General features: G+C 29.0%; 1 protein-coding gene across 1 annotated transcript; it reads left to right on the forward strand.

The window, feature by feature from the left end:
• Nucleotides 1-503: 503 nt before the first annotated feature.
• LOC101266668 (pectinesterase-like) lies at nt 504-4,986 on the forward strand. Its single transcript, XM_004247352.5, has 2 exons — nt 504-1,563; nt 4,156-4,986. The coding sequence occupies exons 1-2, from the start codon at nt 576-578 to the stop codon at nt 4,854-4,856; spliced, it is 1,689 nt and encodes a 562-aa protein (XP_004247400.2). The 5' UTR covers nt 504-575; the 3' UTR covers nt 4,857-4,986.
• The last annotated feature ends 9,034 nt before the right edge of the window (nt 4,987-14,020 follow it).

Here is a 14,020-nt window from a genome sequence, read left to right on the forward strand (position 1 = left end):
ATGACAGTCTCTTTAAAAATAAAATCACATATTTAAGATGATACAATTCAAAATATTTATATTAAAATAAAATCACATATTTAAGATGATACAATTCAAAATATTTATATTAAAATAAAATCACATATTTAAGATGATACAATTCAAAATATTTATATTTGATATGTTGTACTATTTTATCTTTAGTTTTAAGTCATAAGATTAAAAATTATTTTTTAAACGTACGCAATTTTAAATTAAGACAAAGGAGTTTATCTGGGACGGTGTTACTTGAATACCAAACATGTCAACATTTTTAGTTCTAAACCATAAGCGACATGTACCAAAATAACCAAATTTTAAATAGCGACATTGAAAATTTGTGGCACTATACACGATGTGTTTAGATTCAAAGGTTATTATATTTTCTTAGAGATAATATATTTTAACTTATATAAGATTTTACTAAGATAATTTGAAACATCTCAAAAATTATTTTAGTATGAAATATAGGAAATACATTTTTCTCTTATTTATACAGAGCAGTTGTGTCTCTGTTTCCTTCTAATTTTGCTCTGCAACTCTCTGTTTCCACAATGTACAGTCTCCAATGGAAAACTCCATTGCTGCTTTCTCTTTTAGCTATCTTCATTATCGTCTCGCTCACATTCTTCACTTCTCTCTCAAAAAACTCTTCAGAAATAGTACACATTCATGTTCACAAAAACATTCAAATCGCGCATTCTCATTGTGAAGACGCACTTTACAAACAGCTCTGCGTCTCTACTCTCGCTTCAATTCCAGATCTCCCTCAAAAATCCATTTCTCAAATAATATCTTCCACTATCAATGTCACAGTTGTGGAAGTTAAAGCTTCTGCGAAAAACTGTACTGATATTCGCGAGGATTTGCCTAAACTTGAGCCATACGAAAAACGTGCTCTCGAAGATTGTATTCAGCTCTTGGATGATACTATAATTGAACTTAAAAGTAGTCTGGTTGCTCTTCATCCTAATAGATCTCTTTCGCAGAACTATAACGATTTGCAAACTCTTCTTAGTGCTGCAATGACGAATCAAGCAACGTGCCTCGACGGACTTGGTCGTAGTACGAAGAATTTGAGACGATTTGTTCAGCGTCGCCTGCATACAATTTCTCACCATGTGAGTAATTGTTTGGCAATGCTGAAGAAATTGAAGAAATCATCGTCGTCGTTGAAGACGAGGAAATCTCTGGAGATTTATCCGGAATATGGCGTTGTACATGACGGTTTCCCCAATTGGATTAAGAGGAGAGACAGAGCACTTTTACAAACTCCGATTAATCAGACGAAGATCGATTTGATTGTTGCTAAGGACGGTACTGGTAATTTTAGTACAATTAACGATGCATTGAGTGCAGCTCCAAATTCCAGTAGAACGAGATTTGTGATTTACATTAAGGCGGGAGCGTATTTTGAATATGTTGAAGTAGTGAAAAAGAAGAGCATGATAATGTTCCTCGGAGATGGAATCGGAAAAACGTTGATAAAGGGTAATCGTAGCGTCGTCGATGGATGGACTACTTTCCGATCTGCTACTGTCGGTAAGTTTTTAAGTTTCTCTATTAAATTCTATATTGCTCAGACTCGTTACAATAATATTATATTCGCGTCATTTTCGACAAGTTCTAAGTATCTTCGTTCTTTAATTCTTGTTTGCTTTGGTTTATTGCTTTTTCAGGTGATTTGATTAGATAAAAGACTGTTACAGTTAATATTTTTAACAAATATTTCATAACTTTAATCAGTATTTCTTCTAGAAGTATAATATATCCTCTTTATCAATTTATATATACCTTAACTTTCCTAAAGTGCTAAACAAAATTATAAATTGTCAATTTTTTTTTTAAGAAGTGTAATAAATTAACTTCAACTTTTATCTTTACTATTTACACTATTTTTAACATTTAACACTTTGTTTGGATCATTATTACCTATTATTTCATAATGTATATTATATTGTATTCTATTATATGGTAGATACAATATTTGACTAAACTATATATTTGTTGTCGTTTGATAATATTTTAATTGTTTGGTTTGATCGTATCATACTGTATTATAATTTATAAATTTACTAAAATATCCTAATTATTTTAGGGTAGGAGATTTGACTAGATTTAAATAATTAAGATAAATGGTAAAAATTATTTTGAAATATTATATAAATATATAATTGGAAAAAGAAATAAGTAACAATGGAAACACACCAAATTGGTTGTTCTATAAAATAGAGATTTTCATTGTTACGTAACAATCAAATTTAAAAATACAATACAATACAATACATTTTAAGTAACAACCAAAATAAATATCGTAGATATAGTAACAATATAATACAATATAATGAATAACAATAATCGAAACATAATGTAAGTGTGAGTTGATTTAATTTGAATCTTTTAAAATTTTGACATAAAAAAGTGTAATATCGGAAATAACTTTAAAAAATAGTGAACTCTCATTTTGACTTAAAAGTCATTACCAAGATCGTGGTAGAGTAGTAAATATTACTTTAATTGTAGATTTCTGGTTCAAATCATTTATGTATAAAAGAAAATTTTTTTTGATAAAAATTTAAATTTAGTTATTTAAATATTAAAATCAAATGAAAATAAGTCCTCGTGAGTAGATGTACTCGAGATCTTGATGTTGACGCGTTCCCTGTAGTATCACGTGTTCTACATAAATATATACTTACTAAATCTATTGCATCAAATCTCATTTTTGTATGTATTGGACAAAAAAATCTATTTTTTATATAGCTTCTCATAGTTGTACTTGTGTCAAACTTAGGCTCAGCTTAAAAGCTGGTCAAATTGATTTAAAAGTTGATTTTTGACTTATTTATCTGTTTGGTAATACTTAAAATAATTTATTTTAAGTTAAAAAAAATTTATTTTAAGCCAAAAGTTAAAAGCTGGGGTAGGATGCTTTTTTTTTCTGCTTATAAGCTGTTTTAAGTTGACCACATTTTTACCTTTTTGCCCTTAATATTTTTATATAATCTCCAAATTACTCACATAACCCTAACATCTCTTTCTTTTATTTTTTCCTTTTCACGTGTGGATGATAGACAATTACTATTAATAATGAATGAAAATAAAATAAATCTTAAATCTTTCAAGTGATCTATTCAAATTATATATTATTAAAATGTAAAATAGGTTGCACATATAACTTAAATAAAAATTTATATTCCTCTTATAAATAATTTGTGATAACAAAGAAATATATGAATGATAGACAATCATTATTACCTATGGATGAAACTAAAATAAAATCATCGTTCTTTAATCTATTCAAATTATATATCTTTAAAATCTATAATAAGTTTATATTCCTCTTATAAATATTTTGTGATGAGAAAGAAGTATGTGAATGATAGCAAAATATAATTATATTTATGGTTGTAAAATATAAATTAATTAACTTTTATTATGTTAACAGCTTTTAAGGGTATTTCAGACATTTTGATTTAAAAAGTTGTTTATCAACACTTATTTGCCAAACACATCAACAACTTTTTTTTAACTTCAGCACTTTTATCCAAACGCATAACTGCTTATTTTAAAAATAAGTTTCAGCACTTTCAAAAGTACTTTTTTAAATCTGCTTTTATTAAGCTATCCAAACGGACCCTTATACGACTTGCTTTTATTTTTAATAATAATATAGTATATAAAATAATTATATATTTTTATATTTATTTTATTTTTAATAAATATTTTATAATCACACAAATATATATATTATTTACATAAATTGAAACGGAGAATTTTTTTTATTTGTAAAAACTTACATCTTAAAGTCAAGGTAGACGACATTTTATAATCATTGAAAAAGTTGAAATAATTAAAGGTATGAAATTTTTGATTGATTATGTCGGTAAGAAAATTTTAAAATGGGAACACAAATTGCAGCATTGCAGTAGGACATATATAGCTGTTATAGATATTTGAATTCATGTTATCCACTTGTATATTTTGAACGCCACGAAAAGTTTGTTAACTTTCCGTGGCGTTCAAAATGTGAGGACCTTAGACGGTATACAGAGGCAGAGCTAGTATTCTGATTACGAATTTGAAAAGACAACGTATATAGTGAAAATTAAAACTCTATCATTGTTACTGCAGCTGTTGTGGGAAATGGATTTTTAGCAAAGGGTATTACATTTGAAAACTATGCTGGACCAAGCAAGCACCAAGCAGTTGCAGTTAGAAGTGGCTCAGATCTCTCTGCTTTCTATCAATGTAGCTTTGTAGCATATCAAGACACTCTGTACGTACATTCTCTTCGACAATTCTATCGCGATTGTGATGTTTATGGTACTGTAGACTTCATATTTGGTAACGCAGCAGTCGTGTTACAAAATTGCAACTTATATGCTCGTAAACCAAACGACAACCAAAAGAACATATTCACAGCACAAGGAAGAGAAGATCCTAATCAGAACACTGGGATTTCCATTTTGAGTGGTAAAATTGCATCTGCTGCTGACTTGATTCCAGTAGAATCGACGTTTAAAAATTACTTAGGACGGCCCTGGAAAGAATATTCCAGGACGGTTTTTATGCTAACGCATATTGGTAGCTTGATTGATCCTGCTGGATTCTTAGAATGGAATGGTAGTTTCGCGTTGAGTACGCTATATTATGGAGAGTATATGAACAGAGGACCGGGTTCTAATACGAGTGCTAGGGTTACATGGCCTGGTTATAGGGTTATTAACACTTCTGCTGAGGCTAGTTTGTTTACTGTGGGGAATTTCATTGAAGGAAAAGAATGGCTACCAGATACTGGATTTCCATTTTACGTTAACTTAACTGCCTCTTAATTGTTTGGATTAGAATTCAAATCAAAGATTGTAGCTTGTAATTCTTGATGAAGTTAATGTTATTTGTATTAGTACTACTTGTTAAGTTATTATTGTTACTAGTATATGATAAAGTTGGGTTGAAACTCAATGACATGAATTTTGTCATGATTTAATTTACCTTACACCTTGTGTACCTGTCTTTCCAAAACAGTCTATATATGTAGTACTGGTAAGATCTGCATATATTTTATCCTTCTCAAATTTTATTTTTGAGATTTCATTGAGTATGTTTTTGTTGTTTGATCTATGTCTTCTTCAACGTGCATATAGGTATGTGGAGACAAACCTTAATCTGCTATTCTATAAGAAAAGTATGAATTACATGAGAATTTTCTTGGGAATTAATATGAAAATTTGCAAGAAAATAATTTTCCTGCGGATTTTCATACTAATTCCTAAAAAATCTCTATGTAAGTCACACTTTTTTTTTTAACTTGCCCGTGTAGCATTTAATGTCTTCGATTTTGCCTTGTTCCGTCCTGTCGGGCCTAGCCTTGCCTCCTCATCTTGCTCCATTCAAGTCTACTTACTTTTTTGAGAAAAAAAAAAGGTCTGAGAAATATTTGAACTTTGATCGAAAATGTTGTAATAATATCGAATTTTGAAAATGACCTTTTATTTCCTGCACTATTTAATAGTATATTTTAAAGGTATATATGTATTCACGTCAACATCATAAATATTGCATTATTATAAATAGTAATGTATCCACGTGAGCACATATATACATTTAAAATACACTATTAAATAATGCAGAGAATAAAAGATCATCCACAAAATTTAATATCGTAACAACAATTTCGACCAAAATTAAAATATTTTTCAGACCATTTTCTCTATTTTTTTTCTCTTTATTCTTCATGTTACAGTATTTCTCATGGACAAAAGGTGTAAATGCATTTGCTTCCTTGCAAAATGAACACAATGATCAATAGTGATTATCATAAGTACTTAATGTTAATGTGTGGATAGGAGCAAGTACTAATTAGGAACTCTCGTCAAGTGAAAATTTAAATAGACAACTATCTAAATTACTAAGATTTTCCTCGTCATGATCATCTTATTCCTTTTGTTGTCTTTTTCTTTTTTTTACAACATTTTAATTAATAAGAGGATAGATTTTTCTCAAAGTTCAAAAATATTAAAACAGAGAGGACTGATTAACATTTTGACATGTGACATGAATTATAATTTGATTATTTAGTTGTCAAATGTGGTATCATAAGTTAAAATTCTCTATCACTATATTTAATTTAAATCTTTAAAAAAAATGAGATTCACCCAAATTTGATGGTATCATAAGTATTAACAAACATGAATATAATCTTAATTCTTTTACCCCGTCGTTTATCCAAAGGCAAATTTTCATAATCAGAAGTAAAAATTCAGTAAACTTGAAATTTTGCCTATAAGATAAGCGAGTTTAAAACTTTAAAATGCCCCACCTCCAAAACCATTCTCAAATAACTTGTTAGTTTTTAGTCAGACATCCAAAATCCACAACTTAATTATCATATCCTTTACAATTTTTCCATCATATGAATTCTCATATACATCACTTTACGAGATATATCAGGACGTTGAATGATGCACTATAAATTGAGACGCAGTGTACCGAGACATTGAGGAATGTATTCGAAGCCGAGACCACGATCGGGACGTTGAATGATGTACTCAAAATTGAGACGCGTCGTATTGGGACATGAGGGATGTATCTGAAATCGAAACGCAATGTATCAAGACGTTTTGAGATGTATTCGAATTTCACTAAATATGTGAGATTTTTGTATATTCAAAAAGTGTAACGATAAGATATAGCTAGCTGTTAACACTACGAAGTTAGCGTAAAGTAGTTCCATGTTTATTTTAGTTAAAAGTTAATCGAAATGATATTACAATACTCTCTCCAAAAATGGGATTCATAAATGACACTTGCATTGGGTGTGTGAAAAAATGTGTTTGTGCAGTCCAGCCCAAACTGATCAAAGTCTCCATTCTACTCTTGCTACCCAATAAGGAGGCCCATATTTCAAAGTTTTACTTTTTGTGATCACCTAATTTCAATTTTAGACAATGGTCAGGTTTTCTTGTGAGTTAAAAGTTTTTCTTAAAGCAATACCTATTTTAGGATGTAGAGATATGTATAGGTCAAAATTTTCAGAAAAAAAATAATATTTTAGAATAGTAGCCGAAGTTGTTTTTCACAAATCTAAAATAAGAATAGCTTTTTTTTCTTTCGGAAATTTTAAAATTTTGGTCAAACACAAATTATTATTTTTTTCGAATCAGACGTAAACGGCTAGTTTCCAAAACATTTCTAGCAAAAATCACTTTCGAAAAATTAAAAGAAAAAATAAAGGTTCTTTGCATTTTAGGCAAATACAAAAGAGGGAGATTTTTTTTTTCCTTTTTCCAATACAAATACAGCAATAACTAAAGCGATATTTGCTAATATTAATTGATATGTCAGGAATCAATTGAACATAAGCATTGTAAGGAATTGCCATTCAAAATTTAAACTAATTGTCTTTCGTTTTTTCATTAGTCCCTCTATTTTGGGGTAGAAACTAGCCAAAGCTGAGTTTGAACTCGTAAAAGTTAAATTTTAATTGGTCTTTAACACACATTATCTTTATGCCAATCTAGATCGAAGCTATATCTATTTTAGGTGTCCAAGTGAATATTCTTCGTTGAAAAATTACTGTATATATATATATCAAAAATTTTGTGATTAAAAGATATATATATTTAAAGTGGGACACTCTTGACTAAAGCTATGTCTTTGATGTAATGATAATAAGTATTAATTTGAGTAAATATTTCTAAAAGGGAAAAAAGGATAAATATATACCCCTGAACTAAATGGTATGCAAATACCCCCGTCATGCTTTTGGGACATTGCTGCCCCTGTCGTTCAAAAACTAGAGCATATATACTATTTATACTAACGGACATACACGTGTTATACAATCTTATCCCACCAATTCGATTATCGACGGATAAGATTGCGCCATGTGTCCCTCTTTAGTCTGCCGTTAGAGCGAATGACATATATGCTCTAGTTTTTGGACGACAGAGACACCAATGTCCCAAAAGTATGACAAAGAATATTTACATATCATTTACGATAATTCGATTGTTCTTTTTCCCTTTCTAGAATAATATATTTTTTCTTGCATATCATTAAAAAAATTATGATATTCGCTTATTTTATTTTTTTAAGAAAAACATTTCTTTCCTACCAAATACATCCTTTATTTAGGCTTTATCTCAAATATTTGGAGGAATATGAGACAACATGAGATGGTATGATTAGTAAAGCAAATTATGCACACTCCAAAATTAAAGGGAGAACTCACCACTTCGAACAAACCAACTGCATAGTAATATGATTATGCCTCAATTTATGGGTACAAACCAGGAATTTTAATTTAACAAGAATGCCCTGTTTGATTTTATTTTTTTAGGCCGACTTTAGACAGGCACCCCACCAAAATGCAAGGTAGGTCACTAACCTAATCCATCCATGGTCTTATTGATCGTCTGTTGATCCTATTCATGTAAGATCTTGTAAATCTTACATAAATCTTGAATATTTTTACATTATTACACTCAAAACTTTCCTTATATTAAAGGATTTAACAACATGCATCATTGTTTTTACTTTTTTTGTGTACTAAAAATGTTGAAAGAATAGCTTTGCCCTTGCCTCATCGAAAGCAAGATGGGATCAACTATATAATTGTTGTTTGCATGGTTATTCAATCAAGTATAAAGTACAAAAATTATAAAAGAAATTATCTACATGATCTACACGTGATGAACAAAGAATGTTGCATGCCAACTCCAAAGGGACGTAATATTGTAACATGAAAAATAATAATATAAAGATAGAATTGAATTATGAGTCGAATATAATTGCAAGCATCACATGCCCATGCCCCCCCTTATTAGTTGTAACAGATGCACCCCACGAAAGGAATTAATATACCCTCATTCCTCTCATATTTTATGATTGATAGAAATATCTTATTAATATTTACTCATTCGATTTTGATACTTATATATGGATTTGATGAAATTTGAATTTTTATCGTAAAATTTTACATCTTATTAATATTTGCTCATTTGATTATTGTGTACAGATTCGACTAAATTCGAATTCATGTCGAAGAAAGTAAAGAATTATCAAATAAACATTGGCAAAATCAGAAATTTGATTAAGGGTATTCAAGAGTTAACATATATACAAATAGAAAATAGTTTTGGCCTATATATACATAATACACTTCATATAATTTTCAATATACAATTTTTTTTATGAAAAGGGTGTTTAACTGAACACCCTTCATTACTTGTGGTTGCGCCATTGCTAATAAAGATGATTGATTTGTATTTAATAGAATGCGAACACGATATCTTTAATCAAGGATGAAGATAGAGGCATTGTGCCACTACTAATAAAGACAATTGATTTAATTTGTACCTAATAGAATGTGAACACAATATTTTTAACCAAGGATGAAGATAGAGACACCACTGCTAATAAAGATGATTGATTTGTACTTAACAGAACGCGAACACGATATCTTTAATTAAGGATGAAGATAGAAACATAATTGCTAATAAAAATGATTGCTTTGTACCTAACAGAACGCGGACATGATATCTTTAATTAAAGATAAAAGAAATATATACCGCTCTATATCTTTTTTTTTTTAAAAAAATTGGGAGCAGTGTTTTAAAAAACCTTTTTGGGGCGAGTCTCAGGGTGAGGCTTACCAAAAACGCTCTAAACTGTAAATTAAAAACGTAGATTCATAAGGTGTAAGTCCTAAAATTTGAGGCGTAAGCCCTGAACATAAAAAACCGTAAGTCCTAGGCATCAAAACTTAGGCTCAGGCGTTTCTATTTTTTTTTTTTTTTGCTTTAAATCATATTTTTATTATTGATATAATGATATTTCTCAAATAATAATTATAACACTTTTTTTTTCTTCATTATTGATTATTTATCTCAAATAAAAATCATTAATCATTAAAAGGTTTATTTTTACTTATTTTATTAGTAATAAAACTATAAATTTGAATATACATGAGAGACTACGCCCTGTAAATCTATAGGATGACTTACGCCCCGTGTCTCAAGACTTACGCCTCGCTCTGCACGGTTAAAACGCCTCGCCTTACGCCCTCGCCTTTTAAAACACTGGTTGAGAGTAAGTAAAGGAGAAATAGAAAGAGAATTACAATGTAGAAAATTAAACCCTCGATATATTGAGATAGTCAGCCAGCTTCTGAGATTCCCCTATACCACAACTATATTATTGATGGAAATGTATTTAGTGATGAGTCTGTCCATGATGCTAACTTTTCAATGTTGAGTCCATACCCTCTCATTCAATAGGAACTAAAACTTTGACAAGTTTGCAGGGAAATAAATCCAATGAGAGATAGGAACACAGAGAGGATAAAAAAAAAGTAGACTTTTGTGTAAAATTGCACATGAAATGGGAGCTTTTAGCATGTGTAAAGAGATCAGTGTACTCAGAAGAAGCACATGCTTATATGACAAACATGCTTCTAACTTCTCTTCTGGACCCCAATTGACTTTTTCTTTTTTTCTTTTCATGGCTCTTTAATAACTCTAAGCCCTTCTAATTTTGTATTAATCTAACTTTGTTTAATTGGATACAAAATTTATTTTTTTAATCCAAATCATTAATTAAGATTTAGCACGTATTTATATTCTTTAATTTTTGAATATATACAAGTAGATATATGTATCATACATAGTGTTTTATGTGGCAATTTATATCCTACATGGTGTTCTATAATGTCATGTAGGAAACGTATGTCTACTTATTTAATTTTAAACAAATTTAAATATTTTTACTTGTACACACTTAAAAATTAGAAAGCATAGATTAAAGGTTATTTTCTACTATTATTCTTAAACTAGTTTATTTATAAAATGTAAAATATGGACTAAAGAAGGTAATAAATTGATTTTAATATTTTTCTTATCTTTAACCACATGAATTATTAGTTGCACAAATACATATAGCATGTTTTAAGTTTCGTGTTTCAAAAATTCTTCTATTGTTCTTAAGCTTCTCTTTTGATCAAATAATTTCATATAAATTAAGATAAAAGAATATTATTTTATATCCTCCACTCAAAGGTAGACTCACCATTAAGCGGGGTACACGTGTATTTATTAACTTTGAAAAAATTATGTATACATATGTATATTTATCTTGATAACTGATAGAAACTCTGATATAATTACAATGGATTTATTAGAAGCATAAAATTGTCATTGCGTTGTTGGTATAAGCCAGAAAACCACCTCAAAGTTGGCTTTAAATTCGCTAAAATTCATATTTAAGCTAAGATAATATTAATGTACCCGAAATCTATCAAGTTTTGGATTCGCCTCCTACCAATATCTCCAAGAATTATTTTAAATGTTTGTGGATGATGTTTTTGGGAGTATTTAATAATAGCACTTCTCGCCCAATCCTCAGCGTCCATTGCGCTACTTTTCATTCTTACGCATCTTTTACCTGTCAGTCTCTATCGACTAACTCTACTTCTTACAACACGGGTTATTCTATCTTGTTTTTAAATACGATCTTTTTAATTCAGTTTACGTACATTTCAATTATTTTATACATAATATATATTATTAAAAAATTTTAAATAATTAAAAATTTTAATCAGAAAAGTTAAAAAATTGTAATATATTTTTTATTTTAGAATAAATTGATTTTTTTCTATTTTTTAGTCAAAACGTATTAAAATTAAAAGAGAAAAATATTTTTAAAAAATAAAATAACATAGATAGAATATAATTCTAACTAAATTTTCTGAAAAAATGTTTTTTCTTATGTTATTTTTATAATGACTTTACCCACCAAAATTTAAGTAAAATAAGAAGAAGGGCATCATGAAATGTTTTTATTATGCTCTAATTTGGATTTTAGTTATCTACAATTTTATTAATTTCATTGATAAGTGGGTTACACTATTGAGACACTAAACAATCTAGTCCTTTCATAGTTTCAGTATAAAGCACGGTATAGTTTGGTAGTTGATTTGGAGGTTAGTTATATAAATATTAAAATTTGTACAAATAATACAATGTTTGGTAATTGGTTAGAGGAGGTAAATTACTTATATATAAAATTAATACTTTTTTTGTTTCAATTTGTTTGACCTACATTTTTTTTTCCATCTCAAAAGTAATTATTCTTTCCTTTGTAGCAACTTCTTAATTAAAACTTTTTTCGTTAAATGTTCAGAATCACAAGATTAAAGGATATTTTGATGCATTTGTCGAATCTTAATTAACTTTAGACCACAAGATTCAAATTATTTCTTTTACTTTTTAAAACTTCATGTCAAATCTAAACAAGTCACTCATCAATTTGAGACGAGAGGAGTACGATATTTGATTTGCAATACAGAAATTTGCAAAAGCAACATATGTATAAGCTATGAGAGAATTTACGTGTATTATTTTAAATATGATAGAAGGTGAAATAGATTATACATCAATAATTAATATCTATACAAAATGATATATAAATTCTCCCGTAACTATTTCTACGAATATCATCATAATTCTAACCAATTATTTAAACAACTTGTAAAGAACTATCAAGTTGGACATCTTGGTGAGATTTAAATATCAATAATGTGATATGCACAAATGAGAAAACCACAGATGTATCTCTGCATTCCCAATTTGATCAGATTGATTACGAATAAAGAAAATAACACAAAACGAAGAAATTGCTATTTTTAATTATTTTTATCTTCATTGGGCTCAATGAGACAAATGTACTAGCCAAGGACTTATTTTTTAATTTTTTCCTGTTTTTATGGGGAGACTAGCTTAAACAGCTGGAAATGAAAGCAAGGCATGTGAAAATAATCTCATTTTGTATCTATATTTCTAATCTCTAGACACGTACTATCAAAAAATGAAGGAATATGATATCCAAGGTGATTGAATTAGCAAATCAAACAATTTAGGAGAGGTAATCAAACATGATATGATATAATTTTAACTTATTGGTACATGATGTTAGATCGAAAATTACGACGAATGAATTATAAATTAGGACAGAAGATCGATAGGTGATTAATTGTTATACTGCTTATCCTTCCAGACATAGATATTTACAGTTCACTTGTAAATATCGATATATTTACAGTTCACTTGTAAATATCGATACAAGTAAATTGAGGTTTGATATCAAAGGAAATTTTAAGTATTTTGAGTCTATTATTCAAGGTAATAGGAAATTGATAATGATGTCATATATCGATTAGTACAAAATGGATTAAATGAAGACTCACATTCGGAGTCATGTATAACAAAAAGGTGCAATCAAAACCTAAAGACAAGTTTTATAGAGTGGTGATAATTAGACCGACTATATATATTGTATAGAGCGAAGTGTTGGTCAGTCAAGAACTCTCATGTTCAGAAGATGAGAATTGTGAAAATGAGGACGTCGAGGTAGATGTGGACAAACTAGTGGAGATGAAATTAGATATACAAATATTTGGGATATGGTAAGAGTGGATTCAATGAAAGTGTAAGATACGAAAGGCGAAGTTGAGATAACTCAAGCATGTGAAGAGGATATACACGGATGCTCTAGTGCAAATGTGTGAGAGGTTTGCTATACAGATAGTTTCAGAAGTGGTAGAAGTGATTAGACATGACATGACGCAATTTTAGTATACTGAGGATATGACCTTAGATAAGATCGAGACTACAAAGAACTACAGTTTTTGATAGAAGGTTCATAAGTAATTGAACATTGTCATGCTTATTTTTCTATACTGGTACTTATAGTATTACTCTTGTAGTTTCTTATTTCTTCAATATTTGCATCTATTTATGGTTACTTGTACGTTGACAATCATCTATATTATTTTGTTGTAGTTACTGTTTCTTTTTTCAGATGCTTTATTTAGTATTTGTCTTGATCTCCTCACTCCTATTATCTTTTTGAGTCGAAACTTTATTGAAAACAATTTCTCTATCGTTCAAGATCATATGAATGAAATCTGCGTACATATTAGGGCCCGTTTGGCCATAAA

This window comes from Solanum lycopersicum, chromosome 9 (genome assembly GCF_036512215.1).
Source record: "Solanum lycopersicum chromosome 9, SLM_r2.1".
Taxonomy (NCBI): Eukaryota; Viridiplantae; Streptophyta; class Magnoliopsida; order Solanales; family Solanaceae; genus Solanum; species Solanum lycopersicum.